The following is a 21855-nucleotide window of genomic DNA, read 5'->3' as shown; positions in this document are numbered from 1 at the left end:
AAATAATTAGAAACTGAAGTGAGAAACAGAAATGATGTATCAATTGTGGTGGATTTTAGTGCTGAAATCAGAAAAAAAACCGTTGCAGTTATTTGACTGTTCTGTTGAAGAACCTTTAAAGTGAAAAAGATTTTGTGTTTGTGAATAGTTTTAGGCTGTGAAGAAAATCTACAAAATGTCGATAACAATGTCAGACTATGTCCATTAAACTGTAAACTTTTCTGCAGCTTTGATTAGTTTGGTTTCTGGCTACAAAACTTTAATAACGGTTCAGTTCAAAAGATAATTTACTGTCACAGATGATATAGTTCAGTTTTTTTTAATGATTCTAAACTGCATTTTATTATCTATAAAGCTCAAAATCTAAAACAGTCAAGCATTAGATGGATAATTCACTAAACAAAAGTTCTTTAAAACTACAGTTTCAGATGAAAACCGCGTGTCATTTTCCACTTAAAGGGCCAGTATCATGTCAAAGTCAACTTGTTTCGGCTCCACATCGTGTTACAATGTTATTCCCCCATCAAACTCACACCTGGAGTGTTTCTTTGATTATTCCATAAACGTTTGAGTAATCCTTTTATCTCCGTGGCAACCATTCAAGTGTGCAAAACGCCTGGTTGGACCTAGCTCCGCCTTCAAGGCGCAACTCCTCCCTGGAGCTGCAGCTTCAAAGCTTCCTCTTCACAGAGCAGCCCTCCCCTTTTCAGCTCCTTCAGACTAGCCAGCAACAATTAGCAAACACCTGGTGGAAGTGCACATCAGCTGAACTCGTTATACGAGCTTCTTCTCAGGAGAAAGAGTAGGAGTGTTTAAAGACACAGGGGCCCAATTTCAAGGCATTAAATCTGGAAGTAGAATTTATTTTACTACTACATATATTTGATTTATGTAGCATTTTTAGAACATCTGACGGTCAAATGGGGAGCTGGCAGCATAAAATTCAATTGTATTGTTGACCTGTAAAAGCCTAATTCTTGTTTTTCCAGTTTAATCTACTGGATTTCTCTTTGAGAGAAACGAGAGCTGAATGTTTGACGTAATGGTGCGTAAAGAATGATCCGGATCGGTTTGGTCCCGTCTTTGCCTGTCCAGGAGCGCTTACTGCTGTCCTTGCTGCCCGCGCACATAGCCAGAGTGATGAAAGCCGAAATCATCCAACGGCTGCAGGGGCCAAACTTCGGTCGCACCGAGAGCACCAACAACTTCCACAACCTCTACGTTCAGCGACACACCAACGTCAGGTACGGCTCCCGCCTCCTCCACCTGCTTCCTCCACTCATAATAAAGGTTATTATTCTCTGCTCTCATCTTGGGGGCTTGACCGCTCCATCCTGTCCTCCCTCCACCCCATCATCATCATCATCACCGCTCTTTTCTCGCCACCTTTTGTCTGACTCCTCTCTACCTGCTGTTAAATTTGGATTTCTCGCCTTTTTCTCTGGCCTCCATTTCCTCGCTCATGTTTCCGCTCCTATCTTTTCCTTTCCGGTCATCTCCTCACCGCACTTCTTTTCATCGCCATGGTGAAGTTCGGCTGAAATTTAACCCCTCCCGTTCTCCCGTTTTACTCTAAGGTCACTTTACCAAACAGAAAAGGAGCTTTTGTCCTCGCCTCTCAATGACATCCCTCTCTGTGCGGCGAAGGTTTATCGTCACAGCACAGAGGCCACGGGTTTTGGCTCACGATGAGAGCAACAGTCCCCGGAAAACCTGTCTTTTTTTGTTGTTTTTTTTTACGTCATCCCAGAGCTTTACTCAAGAGGCTGTATTTCTGTCCAACTCCAGCCTCAGCTGGGTTTATGGGTGAAAGCGAAGTGTCCTCGCGTTGATCTCGCTATTATTCCTCCACTAATAAATTCTCGTACAGTCCAGCGGGGAGAGGAGGCCAATTTCTTTTCAGAACAAGAAACAGACACTCAAGGACAAGCACACAACGCTGCCTAACATGCTTTTTTCTTTTGTGATGCTGCTCAAGTTCCTTTTTTTTTTTTTTTTGACGACAAGTTGGGTTTATGGAGTGTCGTCTGGTTTAAGCTACAGATGATGACTGAGCTGCTCTAAAATGGTCTCAAATGGTGCCAATAAAACGTTCACTGGTTCCCACATTTCCTTCTGTCTTCTAAGAGAAGCAGAAAAGGATTCAGAGTAACACATAGCAACACTTTACAGCACAGACATACAGCGATTAACGCAACATCTTACCAAGTGTTTTTAGATAGATAGATGGATATATAGATAGATAGATAGATAGATAGATCTTTATTGTCATTGTCTAGTTTCTAATGACAATATCTTAGTTCAATTGAAATAAGAAAAACTGACTGATGAATAACTTTTCAGCAAAATATAGACAACAGAGCTTGTTGTAAGTTAATAACTGCTTAATGTTGTTGGAAAGTCTCAGCAGAAAAATGTCTTGTTTTAGCTGAAATAATCTGCCAATGAAAGCTTGACTTTTTTCAATCAATATTAAGGAATTACTGACTTAACAAAAGCTAATATATCTTTCTAAGACGTTACTTGTAAGTTAGTTTTGTCTTATTTAAAGTGTACAAAGATATTTGTGCTACAAATGGGACCAAAAAATATTTGGTAATTTTATGCGTTTTTGCAGTGGAGTATTTATTTATGAATCGTAATGTCGCATAAATGTTGATTTGATTTTATGAAGTGACCGTGGATATCAGCAGATGTTACGTACTAACAGAAGAAACATGAAAGGAAAAAAAAAAAAAAAAGGACAACGAGACATTTTCCTGTCAGAAAAACTTTATGCTCACAAACAACAACCGCAGCCCCAGTCACTAGAGCTATCGGTTGATGTTGAGGCATTAGCTGACGTGTTACCCTCCTTCTGTGGTTTGTCTCATCCCCTATGGCTGAGAGTTTTTCGTCAAAACAGAAACATATTGCTTTGTTACGCTACTAGAAATCAAGCAGAGTAATGCATGTAATTTAGTTTCGGTTCGCCAAGTGAAAATCTTTATTCAAATCTCACCAAAAAGTGTAAACATGCTGGTTTTTGGGGGTTTTATTGTCTTTTATCCCCTAAGAATCAACTCAAATAGTGACCATTTCTGAAACTAAGCAACTAAAACACATACGTTTTCATAACATGGCTGTGTATTGTTTGTTTCTGCGTTCTGCAGCATACTCTATGCCGACATTGTGGGCTTCACTCGGCTGGCCAGTGACTGCTCCCCTGGTGAACTTGTCCACATGCTGAATGAGCTGTTTGGCAAATTTGACCAGATTGCTAAGGTAAAACAACTTCATATCACACACCCATATGTCTGTTTTCCAGTCAAACGAGGGATCAATTTCTAAACTTCACGTTTCATCTAAAAAATATTTACATCTCAGGTAATTGTTGCGTATTATGACAAGACTTTCTGTGTGCTTGTCTGGGATTGAAATGTAAAAACTGATTTTTATCGCTGACTGAAGTTTTAAGAGCTTGAGGTTGAGGTGTGTGACAGTACACACATGTAAGAAAAACACTTTTGGTACATCTATTAGGGAAGATTAAAATTTCATTCACATTGGAAAAAAGTGCTTTTTAATGTAAATTAGGTAGCTCTTCATTACTAAATTTTACATGTCAAACAAGCTGAATGTAAACATCACTGGTTCTGAGAAAAACAGGCTAAAGTCCAAATCCAGCTGCCTGCTGCATTCAACCAGATCCGAATGCAGCATGAGTTTTTTCTAGTCTCAGACATGCAGACCAGAAATCTGTTTTCCCAACAGTTGTTCTTCCATGGTGCGTTCAGGGACAGCTGGTAACCAGATGTCCACTCAGTTCTGTATCGGCTGCTTTTTGTAATTCTAAAACATGCAGATAAAGTTGAATTATTGTCGGATTATTTTATATTTCTGTGTTCATGTAAAAAAAAAAAAAAACTAATAAGAAAACAATTAAGAAAAAGAATTAAGAAAAAGAATAGTTTTTCATTTTAACATATGAAAAATGTAGCGAACCGTGACTTTAGATCTGAAGTTTGCACCAAATCCCCTTTTTAAAATAATGGATGTTCCAGGCTTAATCAAGTGATTTTTTGTTTCTATTAACCCATTATTCAATTGCCGTATCCATGTTTTACCCTCTTCAGGCTGGGCCTGGTGGTCTCAGCTTTTCACATTGCGAGATGCGGAGTCGACTCTGGACCAGCCGGGTCCAGTCAGAACGTATTAGCTTATCCGACTGCACTGGGCTGATTATAAAACAGCCGAGACGACAATTTCTATTTCCAACCAAAAGCCGTTTGGGCCTTGTTATCGTCCGTTCTCCAAGCCCAGCGTGTGTGTGTGCATGCGTGTGTGTGTGTGTGTGTGTGCAGGATGCCCACAGTGAATGCCAGTCTCATGGGTGTTCAGCTATAAGTCGAGTCAGGCTTCCTGAGCTTTGTGTCCAGCTACCATCTCCTCCTGAAGCTGCAGTTACATAAAACAAAAAAAAAACAAAAAAGCTCCAACGGTGAGCTGTTACTCATCCCACATGTGGAATAAGAGCTAATATGTTGTGTGTGTGGGCGACTAATTTTTTGGGCTTCATGGATTTGACTGCAGGAGTGCGAGCGCCGAGTGGAAGTGAGGAGTAAGATGAAATGCCAGCCACTAATAAAGACGTCTGTGGTTGGTTTGACTCATTCTTTAAGGAAAACGAGTGCATGCGGATCAAGATCCTGGGCGACTGCTACTACTGCGTGTCTGGACTCCCGGAGTCGCTGCCGAACCACGCCAGGAACTGCGTGAAGATGGGCCTGGACATGTGTGAGGCCATCAAGTAAAACACCAATTCCACCCCCCACCCCACCACCAATCCCACCAACACCCCTTCGTTCTCCCGCTCCTCATTCTTCTTCTTCTCCTCCTCCACAAACACAAACAAACAAACAAACATGCGCCTGTTAAACAGATTGAGCAGAAGGAATGCCAGATTAAATTACAGATCTGTTTAAACACAGGGTGAATTCAACACGATAAGCCTCTGAACCGACAGTAAAAATTCACATATCGTGGTTTATGTGTTTATTGTTTCCTGTTTTCTTGCTCTCCGTCTCTCCTTCATGCATAGAGATGCGTATTATTTTGACGGACAGATGTGTTTTTGGCTCGCCAGCGCTGACCTTTAATCACAGCCGGCAATTACTCCCCGCAATTACAAAGCAGTTTGTGGATTTCACTGTTGCTTTTTTTTTTTTTTCATTATTATTGTCCAACCCAGCTGATTTTAATTAGATTGTGAACAAAAAACTGTTTCTGTTTGGTGTGGACTCAAACTGCGGTCCACTTTGTCCTCTGATGTGTTTCTTGTTATTTTTTATCAGAACTGCTTTCAAAGCCTTGCAAAAGGGTTCACACACGCTGAACGTTTTTGTTGCAGCCACACTCTTCACTGCAGTGTATCTGGACTTTGCTTGTCAGACCAAAATAGTGCATAATTGTGAAGCGGATTGGATTCCATTGTAGCTTTTGCTGGATCTTTAAGCACGCAACTAATAATCCCCTTTCCACTATACAGTCACAGCGCAGTTCGACCCGACTCAGCTATATATTCTACACGGTTTAAGGGTTCCTCCATTGCAATTGATTATCAACTTTAGCGGGTGGGGTTGTCATAGCAAGGCGTTTCCAGAGCCTGAAAGGCATCGAGATGTGATCTACAGGTGAAAAGTAGCTTAAATTAAAACTGGCATAAAGCATCTTTTATTAATTCGTACGCATACTGTCCCTTTAAATAAACCAAACTTGGGACACAAACAGAACACAATGCAGCAATGGAGGACATGGAAGCTATGATGAACAGTCTGTGGCTTTTTGCCAGACTCTAAAAGAGGAGGACAGCCAGAAAAAGGTTGGAACTCTGGTGAAGTTTTTACGAGCCGCGGGTCGAATCCTTGTAAGCGAGTCGCTCTCGTTACGCCGTAGCCAATCAGTGCTTACTCCACTTGAGCCGTGGCGGAGATTGGATCCTATCGATCACATCCCAGATGATTTGCACTCGCCCTGCGGTTACAACAAGCTGAGAGGCGTTAAAACACAAGCTAAAAACGGGAGAAGTTACACTGCTAGCTTAAACGTTGTTCTAAAACCGAAAGCAGTAAAATCTTAGTTAAAATAAAATGTTGGGTTGGATCATGTTTGGACACAATGCCAATGGGTTGAATTTTTCAGGTTCAATGTAAACTCTACTCCAGAACTCCCATGATCCTCTTGGTTGCTTCTCTAATTAATTCGATCCTGCCAGTTTAGGTGGCCGACCATATCGTCTTCGATTATTCAGAAGATGAACTGAGAGACGTTCAAAACTAAAGTTCTAACAAAATACATGGAAGTCTGTGGTTGCAACATGAAGGGGACTTGAACACACGATTCATCCTCTCCTTGGATGTCACCCTGCGGTGAAAACAGAGGTCCGTTTTCTGCTCTGTCCTCCCCCCCCGTCCACAGGAAGGTCCGCGACGCCACCGGGGTGGACATCAACATGCGCGTCGGCGTCCATTCCGGGAACGTCCTCTGCGGCGTGATCGGCCTCCGCAAGTGGCAGTACGACGTGTGGTCGCACGACGTCACGCTGGCCAATCACATGGAGGCGGGAGGAGTGCCGGGGTGAGATTCCTCAAACGGATGCAGCAATTTCACAGCAGTGTTTGATCGTAATTACTGCGCAGCCATTACGGTGGCCCCTAAAGGACAAACGCACTTTCAGTGGGACTTGGAACATGAGACAAGTCTGTTTATAATTGCACTTATTATAGCATTTTCGTAAATTATAGCTACCTCAGTTGACTAAGCAGCTCTGCATTAGTTACCTCGCCATTAGGTCCGCCTGCCTGGCGCTGTAACAAGCTCGTGAAAATTGGCCGGGGGGTCGGTATACGCTTCTCTGAAAATAAGCTCTCTAGTACCGCAGTGTTGTCTCATCGGGCTGCTAATGGTTTGTCTCCTGCTAAGAGGTATTTGGAGGGGAGAAAAAAATAATAATAAAAAAATAAAAACCCACATCAGCTGAAAAAGTAAAAACAAAAATTATTTCCACCTTCTCCTAACTGTGCGTGCGAAGGTAACAAACAGAGATGAAAAGGGAGAGCTGCAGGCGGGAGTGGTTTGAAAGCCGGCGAGCAAATAACCAATTTTTTTTTTTTTTTGTTTTGTGTTGTTTTTATAAAAGCTGTCAACAGCACAGTGACGCAGGGACTTGGCCTCTCATTATGTGTCCGCTCATTCATCTCCAGGCGGGTCCACATCTCCTCGGTGACGCTGGAGCATCTGAAAGGCTCGTACAAGGTGGAGCCTGGAGACGGACAGAGCCGAGATTCCTACCTGAAAGAACACAATGTGGTCACCTACCTGGTCATCAACCCCAAGGTGAGACGCCGCCGCATGGATCCGTTGGCTCATTGGAAACTCACCTACCAGTGTCACAAGTCTTAACCCGTAACAACGAATAGAAATGACTGGAAGACTAATTATCTCCAGTGGAGGGAACAAAAATAACTAACTACCTCCATGCAGATTTATTCTGCTGTGTTTTTTTTTTTGTTTTTTTTGTTGCATGTAAATACAAAAAATGATTAGGACCGATGTAAAAAAAAAAAAAAAAAAAAAAAAAAAAAAGTCTCAGTTAGGAAAAGTAACACTTCATACAGTCAAAAATGACCATAACCCTGAAGCACTCCATATATTTTAGTTTAATAATAAAAAAACTTTCATCATTTCCTGAACTACTTCCTGTTGGTTTAACTCAGAAAACTTAAACTTTGTGGCTTTGACCCACTTCACTAAAACATAAAAAAAAAAAAAAATTGGGAAAGATTTTTTATCAAATAGACAGAAGGAACTGGTCACAATAATCAATAAATCAATTAATTGCATCATCTGTTAAAATGAGCTCAGTCATTTTAAGTGGCGTGATTTATAGTTTTTCTCTTTTCTCTCTTTCTACTAAAACTGATAAAAGTTTTCAGTCTGGTGCTTCGGTTATTTTTATAAAGGACAATTTTCTTTCCAAAAATTTAACAACTGATTTTATTTGTTGTTTTGTTTATTTATTTTGGATATTTAAATGTCTTCCAGTTCCGGTGTTAAATGTTCATTAGAATTTAAAGCTTATTGTTCTTTGATAATGTGTTCCTGCATTATTATCTCATTTCCATTATATTTCTTGAAAATGGTAACGAAGCAACAATATTATCATTTATTGGAAATAACTTCTGGGACAAACATAATACAAAAAATATATATAATCTGAGAGCAAATAAAAAAAAATCTTTTTTGAGGTGGAGTTGAGTCACCACCGTAAAAAAAAATAAGATAAAATTTCAAGGCTGAATCTGAAACTAAAGTATTGATCAGATAATATCGATCCGATGCCGACTTGGTATCGATACTTTGGATCAATCCAAAACCAATGGCTTTATTTTTGTAAGTGATTTCATTTTTCATAACTATGAGAAGGACCCATTCAGCTGGTCTCCTTCTCAAATATAAGCAGAAATAAAAAATATATTTCAGTTGAATATTTTTATTTTTTTAAATTACTCATCTTTTGGGTACATTTAAAAACCTTTTTTTTCTTCTTCTTCTTCATTTGCAGCTATAGACAAGTTACATTTTCTCACTCCGGGGCAAAAGCTTTGCTTTCCATGGTCACATAAAAACCCAATGAAACAGATGAAATCGTGTGGCTGCGATGTGATAAAATGTAGCAAACTTTTACAACGTGCTGTAATTATACGGTTCGCGTAATTATAACAAGACAAAACAGCCGAAAAACAATCTCCCTCTGTACGTTTGGACGCCCTCGTCAAGGTTAACCCAGAGAAAAAAAACAAAAACACGCACTAATCATCTCCACCCCTCCCCCTGCTCTCGGACGCGCCGCTAATAAACACAGACATTGTCAAGTAGTGGAAAAATAATAGAGTGTAGCAGTGACTAAATGTTATCAAATGTTGGCAGGTGTTTGGTCAGTCTCTCGGCTCAGAGAGGATTATGTTTACGAGCGCACTCTCCGCTGCGGGCGTAGTGAGAGGATTGTGACATTGTGCAGCTCCTCCTGACTAAACAGGACATTAAGGTCTGATTGGGGATATTTAAAAGGACCTGACTCTTCTGTGAACCGTCCATGGAGAACATCGCTTCTTTTTAAAAAAAAAAACATTAAATAATTCTCCTGACATCCAGAGCGCGCTCAGATTGTTTGGCTTGGCAACATTCAAAATAAAAAAAGAAATAAAAAACTGAGCCGTAACCAGAGTGTAAATTGGCCAAAATGCACACTTTCTTTCTTTCTCTCTCTAAATAATGAGCAGGAAAACCTTTTCGCCTCCTTCAGGCGGTCTCTGTTCACCCTCTATTTAATCTGACGCATTCAGTTTATTTAGTTTAGTTTATTTTCATGTGCAAATAGATTTTTGCACATGTCCAATGAGACTTTTTTTTTTTTTTCCAATATTCTAATAAGTATGAAGACAAGGCTGCAGGTGCTCTCTGACATTTTCATTGAGCCCAGTCCAAACATGGTGCCCGTACCACAGAAGGTGTCATCTCTGCTGTCACTGTCATTAAGCATCACTGTTAGAGCTGAAAATAGCCTCAGCCGGACTTTTGTTTTGTATGCATGTGTGTGTGTGTGTGTGTGTGTGTGTGTGTGCGTGTGTGTGTGTGTGTGAGACTTGCGAGCTGTTAAAACGCATCGCCCGAGGTGCAGCTCTAAATCCTCCACAGATTCAACTCGAGTGGAGCTCTCTTTGTTAGCAGAAAAACACTCGTCGCCAAAATAAACGCCGGCCGCTGCATCATTCGCTGCTGAAAAAAAAAAAGTGTTTCAAGTGGCTCAAAACCACTGACAGGCGAGTGGAAGGTGTGGAAGACTGTCAGACGTCCCCCTCTCCCGGCTCACTATCCTTCTCGCTTTTACGCCCAAAGAATCGGTGCATTTTCACCCGCCGGGTTTCCTCTCTTTTTCAACATTTTGTCCTCAGATGGAGAGGCACAGCCCGCTGCTGGGCCTGCGCTCCCGACCGTCTCTGGACGGGGGGAAGATGAGGGCGTCCGTCCGCATGACCCGCTACCTGGAGTCCTGGGGGGCGGCCAAGCCCTTCGCCAACCTCCACCACCGAGACAGCATGACGGCGGACAACGGCAAGATCAACACTAGAGTGAGTGGCCTGTGTCTGTCTGTCTCTGCCTCACAGAGGGCCGGCGCTCACACTGAATACGTTTCATGTTCCAGGACGTTCCTATGGGGCAGTACTACTTCCAAAAAAGAGAAAGGTGAGAGAGGCGTTACTCCTGTTCAAGGCACATGCAGCAGTTTGGAGTTTCTGCTTTTAAAGCACAAACTTCTATGTGTTTTCATTGTGACTGAGTGCGATTAAATCAACCCAAATAGTTCAGATTGCGCACCAAGTATTGTTGGTCGACTTTCTAGTTCACGTATCTTAGTACATTTAAGATAAGACAGAAAAACTCACAAGTAACTTTTCTGCAAGATAAAGGAGCTTATCTAAAGTCAATAATTTCTTAATATTGATGAAAAAGTGCAAATTGTTTCACTTACAACAAGACATTTTTCCCATATTATGGTTAAAATAATCTGCCAATAGAAGTAGTAGTTTCTCAAAAGCTTTCATTTATTGAAGTTTAATTGTTGGTCAATCACATAAAAACCCCATGAAATACACCGACGTTTGTTAATATTTCTTATCTTTTTCTTCTGCTTTAATCGTGTTCTTCTTTTCCTGTTACTGAAGATCCAAATCTCAGAGAAAGAGATTTGAGGAAGAACTCAACGAGCGAATGATTCGCACCATCGATGGCATCAACTCACAGAAGTAAGCTCAATGTCTGCTGAGAAACCCTCCTGTTTGTCAAGCCTAATTAAAGATAAATGATATGAAAATACAGATAAAAATAAATGTAATGGAAGCTGAAAGTCAGTATCAGAAAAAACATTTCTTGTTATTGTTGATCTAAATATATTATCGATGAATCGGAAGCATGTGATCACACGTGCAGAAAATCAGTCAAACACAAATAATCAGACTTTACTTATTTTATTCTTTTTAGCGCTAAAAAGAAAGAGACGCTTACCCTCACAGGCTAATTTGTTGTGATGTGAATACACCGGGACTAAACAGCATCTGATCAAAAACGGACGATCCATTCTTTATATCTAAGACACGCCTTATTGGTCGTCTGATGAACTACGTCAGCTAAGGAATGCCATGATATCATGGTGTCAGCTTAAGTTTCACTTCTACTGAAAGCCTTTTGTTTGAAAGTGAAACATGCAAGGTCAAGTTCCATTCCTCCAAAAGCTCTCTGTGCATAAATGAAACATACTATGTGTGAAATACAGCTGTATGTGCATGAGTACACGTGCAACCCTGGATAAGCGTCTCAACAACTCCCCCTTTTGGTCTCTAAGAGACCACAAATAGAACATCGAACAGCTTGGGGAGCATCACACATCCTGAGGAAACACTGCCCACTGTTCGGAAAACTCCCCGGGCCCATTACGATGTTTGTTGTTGTCATTTCATTTCATTCTTATGGGGTAAAAATCGAACAGAGCGCCCCCTGGCCCTGGGCGGCGGGAAGAAACCACAGTGTTCCTCTTACAGGCTAACAAAGAACATTCAACAAAAAATAAATAAATATTATTTAAAAAATTTATGGATAAATGGTAACTGAAATGTAAAATGAATAAAATGTTATTTAATACCTGAAAAGAAATGCAAAATGAAGAAAATAATAAAACATTAGATTTTATTTAAAAATAAATTTAAAATGAGAAATGAATAAACATTAGTGAAAATGTTGATTTTTTTTAAACCAAAAGTCAAGAAGATAAACCTTAAAATGAATATTTGTTAGATGATGCTTGAAAATTTTAAACGTAAACAAAGAAATTTTCAGATTCCTTTTTTTAGATGAAAACCATGTGTAATGCACAGAATAAGAGACAAGCACATTTGAAATATGCAAATCAATGTTATTTTCAAAAATTCAGTAGAAGTACAATGTAATTATTCTAGAAAATTCATTAGAATTCAGTAGTATTGAGTTGTAATGCGATCTACAAAGTTTAATCAAGGCAATGTCTTCTAGCAAACCCTATCAATGTCAAACCGGTTTGAATTGCACACTTGCATTCAAATGTGCAATTTGAATGAATAAAGTGAAATTAATGAGTTAAAAGAGTAAATTAAAAAATAAATGTTAGAAAGTGAAGCTGGCATTTGAAATCCGTTTTATATTACTATTAATTTTTAAAAAAAATTTGTGAATACAATGTGAGGTTAATACTGTGAATGCCGGTAAACTATAAATTGAATAATGCAAAATGAATAAAATGTTAGTCAATATGCAAGCTTCAATAAGCCAAAACTTAATGAAAATAGGATAAATGATTAAATGTTAGATATAATACTGACAAATAAAATCCTAAATAAAGTATTGTTAAGATCCCTTTTTGTACTCGAGAGGTGAACCCTTTAAGTTCAAAATGTGAAAGTAGTTAGTGGTCATAAAGAGATGCAAACTTACCAACTGAAAAGAAATATGTTTAGTGAACAAAATGAAAACACATTTTAAACTTGGCAATCAATGTTTTAGATAAAAATTCAGTCTTAACACAATGTAATGATACTGGCCAAATCTTAAGAAGTCAACAGGATTAATTTGTTTTAATGAGATCTGCAAACTTAATTCAAAATTGTGTCGTCTAGTATCTGTTGATGTCAACCAGTTTCTACGTGTGTCCAGATGCCTCATTTTCATCCAGGCACACCGAGAAAGGATTGGACTTTTTACATTTAAAATCTGGAAAGTTGCAGCTCCACAGTTGCGCTGCACTTGACCTGTGAAAAGATGCTGTGATTCAGAGGTTGTTGTTCACCTACCATGATGACACAGGCTCTAAGTCTCACCATAGCACAGACACCTGTCACACCAGTCTATATTCTCTCAATTAGTTTATTACCCCTGCATAGATAAAATATCCCATCTCTAGCCTATTAAGTGCCCTGGGAATTTGATGTTACACCAACTTTCAGGGATCCGGCCCACACTGCGGTTACCTGTTGTAAAATTGAAATAGACATAGTTATCTTTAACTGGAATAGCGGCACCATCCGGCTCCGCTGTTGATTACTGGAAATAAAGCTGTTAAAGTGTCACATCCAGAGGGCTGTTTAAACTTAGTCATATTAAACATGCAGTTAAAACCCCAAATGTCAGATGGAATCAAAGAAGCAGGTTCAGTATAGATTCTGGGTCGTCCAGCTGTGCAGGTCACACAGTTAGACATTTGATATTATCGTGCTGTTGCAGTTAATCAGTCTAACCACAAGTTGGTTCCTGTGTAATGTATCGACCTAATTTAATTTTGTTTGTGCACAAACCTTAGCCAATTTTGTTTTAAATTTTGATTCATTCATTCTGCTTTGCCTTGGGAGGTAATGATTGATTAGACATTTTATGATGATTTCACTATCTTCTGCTGTTGCTGGCCAGGCTTCAGGCCATCCTGTGAAAGCATCAACACAAATCAGCAAATATTTTTGTCTTGCACCGGGTTTATCATGTCAGTAAAATCCAACACAATTTCTTTCCCTGGACATGTGACTGAAGGAAACTGTCCCTGATGTGGATTCAAAGTTTTCTTAGGATTCAGCTGTCCGCACACCGAACAATTTTTCACAAAATGTTTCACCATGTGGATCATTTGGGGGTGCCACCACTCTTTAAGATTGTGCATCATCTGTTTCGTCCCAACATGTCCAACCCGTGAGCTTCTTGAAGCAGCTCTTCTATTTTACCAGGAGGCAGAATTAACCTGCCATCTGGGCCCCTCCAGCACCCATTTGTTTCACGTTTTTCTCTTCAGGTGATGCCCCCTTTTGGCATCTCACCACCTCTTCCAGGCTCTTAACCCTTGTGTGTTGCTTCTGAAACAACAACCATCTGTAAAGAACTGTCTCACCTCTGGTCCCAGCAGAGGAGCTGCTTGAAGTTCTGGTGTTACCTTGTCTGTCTTTGCCACCAGGTCTGCACACACGTGTGGTTCTCCTTCTGAAAAACAGTCTGCCATATTTATGTCTTGGTGTGTGAATGAAATGTTTGGAGCTTTCAGGACTTTGGAAAGTGTTTGTTGTCTCAACGCTGTCATGGTGAAACTCAGTGAATGTCCCATGACTATGTGTTCAGTTTTTGTATCGGGTATCCCAGCTGCCTGTTGCGTACAAGGGTGATGCCCTTTTCCTCCCCCTTTTTCTGAAACAAAACAGTCAGTTTTGTTACAGAAATATCCTCAAAGAACTGAGGTGGCTTTAACGCAGGTCTCCATAGTTGGTGCAGCAAGCAAAAGGTCTAGTGGGCAGTCCTGCAAAATATCTTGCAAAACCTGATTAAACTAAAATCGATTCTATTATGAGGAATAGTCCGTCTTAAAAATATTTATATGTATTGCATATCAGATGTTAATTTATTTTAACTAAAGTCTTTAATTCTAGTAATGATAATAATTTTCTGCTCACAGTTAATGGAAATATGACATATTAAATTTGAATATCTTACCAAACAATATAAAGAAACTATTTAAATAAGAAATGTAGGTATGCTGGGAAATATGTTTGAAGATTGTTAATTTTATAAAGCAAGGAGCCTCATCAGAATGCCTAATGTCACTAATTTATGGAAAATTGCATTACATTTTACTTCAAAATTTATTATGTGATCAGATCCTGAATGACTGATCTTATATTTTTCTAGAGAGCAGGAGAAAAACAAACCTAGTGCTGCTGTGGCAATCGAATCTGTGGCTGCCAGGGAACGTTTAATCATCACGCCCTATTATTTCACTTGGTGCTCAGGGTGCAAACAGAGAGAAATGTGAGACATTTAATACCATTCTGATTGGTTTTTTTTTGCGAAAGAGACAACAGCAGCTACACCAACAGGAGCTACATAAATGTCCGAGACTTTTACCTGCCAGGTTGTTTCCTTCAAAGTGGAAAGGAAAGGTTCCTGGTACCATTCAGAGACGTCTCTGTCGCGGAACAGGGTCACATGGTGGATCCGGAGGAGGAACACAGAAGCGCAGACACAGGAGCCAGGGCTTCCAGGCCAAGAACGTTGACATTAGGCTGCTGTAGGGTAAATTTGTTAAAAGTTCTCAATAGATGTCAGCAAACTCAGACACCACTGGCTGGATCAGATACTGTCCTTCTGTTTGGAAATTTCCACAACGAAGGGAGGTGCCATCAGGAAATGCAACAATTATTCCATCAGCCAAGCACATGATTGTTGCTCCCATCTTTATCAGCAAAGCTCGCTCAAGTAAATTCATGGGAGTCGTAGGAAAACTTACAAAAGAATGTTTCATATTCTGATTACCCAAGGTGAAGGTCAGAGGCATCGTGAATAGCAGACTCTGTTCAGTCCCTGAGAACCCTGTTAAAGACACAGTTCTTGATGTCAGAGAAAAGGAGGAGCAGAGTTCAGAGTGGAATGTGGCTCCGGTGTCAACCAGGAAGTCTGTGTGTTTTCCTTCCACTGTTGCAGACAACATGGGGTCTGCTGTACCCACATTGTCTCTGGGGTCCTCAGCAGTGTGTCAGTAGATGTTCTGTGTGGCCTCAGTATTCCCCTGAAAGCAATGTCCAGGAATCACATAAGGATTGTTGGGGATCATACCTGGCAGTCTTTGGTATGTTCACACAGTGTTTGGCCCAGTGTCCAAAAGGTCCGCACTGGTAGCACATGTCACGGTCCTTTGGCCCTTGGCCTCGTGCTCCGTGACCTTGCCCCATGGCCCTCATCCACATCCAGCCAAACGCCATCCCCGTCCACGAGGAAACGCTCTGTATCTGTTTGAGGATATAAAAAAGAAAAAGCAGGAGGAGGAACCAGTTCCCCCCCCAGCATGATTAGAGTTTTGCCAGTAATTTGGAATTTTACCCTGTGTAGATTTATTTTGAGAAGATGCTGCTGCAACCATCACATGTTCTTGTTTACTTTTTATTTAATTAATGTAATTTTGTTTTGCTTCCTGCAATTGGAGTTTCAGTGTCTGAGTGCCTAAGCCCTCAAGACTGTTTTTTATTTTTATTCGTCCTGCGCCTTTAAGAGGTGATGAAGCAGGTGTCATTTCCATCTCACATGTTCACACCCTGCAAGATCTTGATTGTGTTTTATAGACTGCATAACATATTCAGGGACGCCTTTTAAAACTGCTTCTTTAAGCATTTCAATTAAGTTTGAGTATGGACCTTTAAGATTAACTGTAGTTTTTCTGAGCCAGGTTTCTAGATATAATGTCATTTAGCTGGGACCAAACATGGGATTTGGGGAGGATGGGGTTTGATCTAATACAGTCCAAGTCGGGGTTCTATTCCCAGTGTGGACTCCTGAAGATTTGTGGGGTAGCAGTTCCCCCTTGACTGTCAAAGTTCCTTCTGTGATATTTAATTATTACGGGATATATCCCCTTAGAGCACGTGTCAAACTGAATCCGGGCCGCTGTGGGTTTGTGAGGCCCTCCAGATTCTAAACTAAACACTAAGTGTGCTTAAATATTATGTTATCAATCAAATTAATGCAGTTCTATCCGTTTACTGCCAAATTATATCAATCAGTCGCTCCAGTTTCTTTTAGAATTATCAGGGAAATTCACCAAAATCAACAAATCCCTGCACTTTTCTGAGCAAATAAAAAAAAAAAGTGAAACTTCCTTACTTGAACTAAACAGCTGCCTCAAACCTAATTGATGTCACATTATATGACCTGTACAGCGAGTAATAAAAAGTCAAATTTACCGTTATAAATAAGTGCAAATATTTCCAAATTACTACCAAAAACACTTTCTATTGCAAAAAATCACGGAAATTCAATGATATTTAAGAAATGCTTGATATTTTAACAGTTTGTGAATGGCTTTTATCAATACATTCTGGTACAACTGGCCCTTTAAGAGCAGTCATCTTCTTGATTTTGCCCAAAACGAAAATAGTCAAGTCTGTATTGTTATGCTAGTGTGTTCAGAGCTGGTGGCAATGACCCTTTTTTTTTTTTTTATTTTATTTTATGTTATTGTCCCTGTCAGGAACCCAATAGTTTTCATTTTGCCTGAGTTCTGTCTCTGCAGTCTGCCTGTTTTGTCTTTAGTCTCTTTTAGTGAAAACTCCTGCCTCTTTCTGTTTTTATTTTAATTGAAAAATGTTATTATCATTCAGTGTTGCCCCTTTTAATTATTCTCATTTGTGATCTTGCTATTGGAGCATTTGCCTGCATGTCAGCTAGAACAATTTTATCTATTGTTTGCTCTTTTTTATCTTAATTTAAGAGGATTCCAGTTCTATGTTATTCTGTTGCTGCTTTTGTTATTTAACATTTGATCAGCTGACCTATGTCCCTTATAGAGCTTCATCCTGTCCTGTGGTGTGCATGGCACGCTTACAAATTATTAGTTTTACCTGGCAGTTATATTGTTTGTAGGAGATGTGTCAGCAAAAAAGAAATTAATTAGAAATCTTACATGTAGATGTTGTCAAATTCATCAAAGTGGAACACTTCTGTCTGATTCCTGACAGATGACACAACCCAAAGTTCGCTCCTCTGCAGAACATTGTTTTTTCTTGGGTTTTACACTTTTTAAACAAAAATTACCGTCCTAAATTTAAACCAAATCTAAAATCCTCTAATTCAATATTTCTTTATGAATTTAATAATCATCAATCAATCAATCAAACCTAGTTTAAACTTTAGTCTAGAAAATGTTATTCATATTCACAATCATCAGTTTGAAGTAACCAGTTATTTAAATCAAAGTTTCCTTTAATCTTTTATTTTATAGCAGTAGACATCTTTTTATAATTATTCTTTATTAAATAATTAATAACTTCATCAGTTACTCAGTGCTTGAGTACAGTTTGTTTGTTCTCATAATCACACTAATTTTCATCAACCAAAGCAGCACAAACAGAAACATAAATATTTATCTGATTTTCAGTTAGTCACAAATTTTCAGTCTGCTTTTCTTGTTGTCCTATGCTCAAATTATCAATTTTATTGAAGCTTCATGAAATTTCCAATATTAGTTAACATATTTAATATGTTAATATTATCTTTTAGTTGTCAGGTTCCTGTTTTTAGGTAATGCGCACATTTTTATTTATTATTTATTTATTCATTCATGTATTTATTTATTGTTATTAAAACTATCTCAGACATATGTTAGAATCCAGCAGTAACTGAACTACCTGCTGCTAGAGCACTTCACCCATTGTAATAAAATGTAAATTCATTTATAGAATGAAATTCTAAATTAACTGTTCAGTTTAAATGCAACAAATACTTTATGGTATATAAACACTTCAGTCTCAATTATTTTCAGCCCTTAAAACTGTTCAATTTAATTTCAATCTAGCATGTATTACGAATATTCCTTCTTTTCTTTTTAATAAAGGAGAGATAGTTTTACAAATCATTATTAGCTTAGACTCTGATAATTTTAAGTTGGTGAAATTTAGTAGCATAAATTTTGTTAGATCTTTTGCTGAAATTTTAGTGATTGTAGATTTTCTTCTAGTTATGCTAGTTATTCCCTCTATTTGCTCACCAACCATAAACAAAGGTCCTATACCCCCTTTTAAATCAAATTTCTTCCTGTCGACCTCGTCTGCCATGCCTGGAGCAAGAATCACCTCTTCTCTCCCTGCCTTTTTTTTTTTTTTGTTATAATTTATTACACACACACGGCGGAGAGCCTCTGTGTCTCTGTTTTTATTTTTGTTCTTCCCTTTTATTTTGAAATTCATCATGTTCTCCAGATAAGTCATTAGTCCGTCTATTTGTTCCCCGAGAGTCACCCAAGGGCCTGTGCCCCACTTTGAGTCGTAACCCTCATCCCTGGAGTCACTATCCATTTTGCAAATTCCGAAATCACCTTATGTTTTGTTTAGTGGGCACAGCGGCACCTGCTCGTGCACGGCGACGAGACAACACCACAGACAAAGTCAAACCCTTTTACTGTCCATGCAGGCGGCGGGACGGCACACAACTGATAAAATTAAAACCTTTTTCCCCAAATTAAAGTTCACAAACGCCAACCATGGTTTCAAAACATATTACAACATTAAACAAGCAGAGAAGCAACACATGAGAGCAAAACGTCTGCAGCTCTCACACACAACACGGCGGCGGAGCTAACCAACAAACAGAGAAGTACACATAAAGGATCCCCGCTTTTCAGCTCCTATTTTAGTCCTGGACGTTCTCTTTTATTCTAACTCTTGTAGGTTCTTTCCACACAAAAGAACTCTTATTCTCTTTTTATTTATTCTCTTATTCTCTTTTCATTTATTCTCTTATTCTCTTTTCATTTATTCTCTTATTCTCTTTTCACTTATATTTCGTCCCAGGAACAGATCGCGATGAACTCTAAACCTTTATTCTCTTATTCTTTTTCTTTTCCTATGATGGCCAGTTATCACCACTTTTTGTGTTTCTCTAACGGGCACAGATTGGCTACGCGTTCTTTTTTGGAGCTTAGTCACTTCTCCGGGACTTAAAAACCGACAAAAACCCAGCCAAAACCTTGGTGGCGTCCGACGCCCAAGACACCTGCCAAGTGTGTGAGTGTCACAAGGGGAGCCCACCTCTCACTAAATAAGCCAATCACCAAACTTTTTTTGTTATATTTTATTATTTTTATATTTTTATTTGATTTTGTTTTTAATTAACTTCCTATGAATATGAGAGACTTTGACCTAACAAACGGAAGCACAACAAACGCCAGTACGAACGCACACACACACACCGACAAATCAGCTTACTCCGTTAACCCCACAGAAATTACTACGTCTGATATTTAACTTTAGGCAGCCCCACAACAGACAGTGCAAATGCGTTCAAGGAAAAAGCTTCCTTACTAGATTTTTTGGGCCCAACGCTGTTACACTGTCCGGCCAGGCCGCAGCAGCCCAAACGGCTGGTCAAATCTGCACAACTCTGCACGTGTGTCAACATGCAACCATCCTCTGCGCTACCAAGTTGTTGATCTAAATATATTATCGATGAATCGGAAGCATGTGATCACACGTGCAGAAAATCAGTCAAACACAAATAATCAGACTTTACTTATTTTATTCTTTTTAGCGCTAAAAAGAAAGAGACGCTTACCCTCACAGGCTAATTTGTTGTGATGTGAATACACCGGGACTAAACAGCATCTGATCAAAAACGGACGATCCATTCTTTATATCTAAGACACGCCTTATTGGTCGTCTGATGAACTACGTCAGCTAAGGAATGCCATGATATCATGGTGTCAGCTTAAGTTTCACTTCTACTGAAAGCCTTTTGTTTGAAAGTGAAACATGCAAGGTCAAGTTCCATTCCTCCAAAAGCTCTCTGTGCATAAATGAAACATACTATGTGTGAAATACAGCTGTATGTGCATGAGTACACGTGCAACCCTGGATAAGCGTCTCAACATTATCAAGTCCAAATTTTTACTCTCAATCAAAATGTTTTGAGGCAGAAAGTGAAACTAATTCATCTGCAGACAGCAAAAAATCAAAAGACATCTTAAGGCATGTATTGGACCACACAAATGCAACATTTTGGAGAATATTAACTATTTAGCATGGATTATGTAGCTGGTAGAGGGTGGATGTTACTTTACACACTTATGCTTTATTCTCAACCACCAAACTGGAAAAACAAAAAATCTTACCAAGTAATTTTTTCCCAGTTTCAAGTTTTAATATCTTAGTTCACTTGAAAAAAACACACAATCAATGTACAAGTAACTTTTCAGCAATAAATAGGAGATTGTTTTTAGTCAATAATTCCTTGATATTGAAAAGGAAGTATTACTTCCATTGGCTGATAATTTATAACAAGACATTTTTTCCCATGTTATAAGTGAAATAATCTGCCTTTAGATTTAGTGATTTTTCATCAAAATTAAGGAATTGTTGGCTTCAAACAAGCTCCTATATCTTGCTGAAAAGTTAGTTTTGTCTAATTTCAAGTGAACTCAGATATTTCCACTAGAAACTGGAAAAAATTACATGGTAAGAGTTTGTGTTTTTGCAGTGTACAATCTGGTTTGGAGGGAGGTTTCGATACATCATCAAAAAAAAAAAACAAAAAAAACCCCCAAAAATCTCTACAGAAAAACACACCAGATGAACCATGATGGGTACGGAGATATTTTAGGCAACACAAAGAGAAATTCTTTAGGATAATGCATCTGATCAATGTAGTTATGTGCTGGATATGGTGCTGGGATCACACCAGGGACCGCAATTTCCTTCTCAACATCAACCGTTATCACCTGTCCTCTCCTGAGGAAAGTTACCAAACTCATTTATGCTAGTTCCTCCTGAGTCCAAATCAAGGTGAAAGCGCCACCACCTACAGCATCTCAGCTGGTAAATAAGGCATCAGGAGGAATGACTCGTCGCCCTGTGGTCTGTCTGCTCCCATTGTGTGTCCAGACAGTGGCTGAAGTCTGAGGACATCCAGAGGATCTCATTGTTCTTTCACAACAAAGCGCTGGAGAAGGAGGTAGGCGAAAGCATACACAACCGCAGACAGCTCCATCCACCGGGGAAACAAATCAATGGAATAATGTGGACTAAAAAAAGACAGTTTGTCACAGAGACACTGCAGGCTTGTCAAAGTCTCTGATCAGCTTTGTCTTCCCACTTTGAAACTTTATCCTGAAGTTGTTGTTGTTGTTGTTCCGGTAAAGATTTCAGGTTGTTTCTGCTTCTCTTTTGTAGAATCTTAGACGCACTTCGAAAAAAAATGACCGCAGTGCCTTTGCTA

At 39.2% G+C, this 21855-nt stretch overlaps 1 protein-coding gene across 8 annotated transcripts in view; it reads left to right on the top strand.

Moving 5' to 3' along the window:
• The window catches only part of adcy2b (adenylate cyclase 2b (brain)), an 89674-nt gene that overhangs the window by 44528 nt on the left and 23291 nt on the right, over positions 1-21855 (top strand). For 7 of the 8 annotated variants that reach the window (XM_044139267.1, XM_044139269.1, XM_044139264.1 and 4 more), the window contains 9 exons: positions 1096-1244; positions 3153-3264; positions 4662-4789; positions 6457-6615; positions 7242-7374; positions 9993-10169; positions 10244-10284; positions 10764-10844; positions 21522-21591. In XM_044139267.1, coding sequence (XP_043995202.1) covers positions 1096-1244; positions 3153-3264; positions 4662-4789; positions 6457-6615; positions 7242-7374; positions 9993-10169; positions 10244-10284; positions 10764-10844; positions 21522-21591 — 1050 coding nt within the window. The remainder of the gene's footprint in view (positions 1-1095; positions 1245-3152; positions 3265-4661; positions 4790-6456; positions 6616-7241; positions 7375-9992; positions 10170-10243; positions 10285-10763; positions 10845-21521; positions 21592-21855) is intronic. The other variant, XM_044139265.1, reaches the window with a different exon arrangement.

This window comes from Gambusia affinis, linkage group LG14 (genome assembly GCF_019740435.1).
Source record: "Gambusia affinis linkage group LG14, SWU_Gaff_1.0, whole genome shotgun sequence".
In the NCBI taxonomy this organism is placed as follows: domain Eukaryota; kingdom Metazoa; phylum Chordata; class Actinopteri; order Cyprinodontiformes; family Poeciliidae; genus Gambusia; species Gambusia affinis.
The sequence above is the reverse complement of the archived record's forward strand: the minus strand, read 5'-3'. Positions and strand labels throughout refer to the sequence as shown.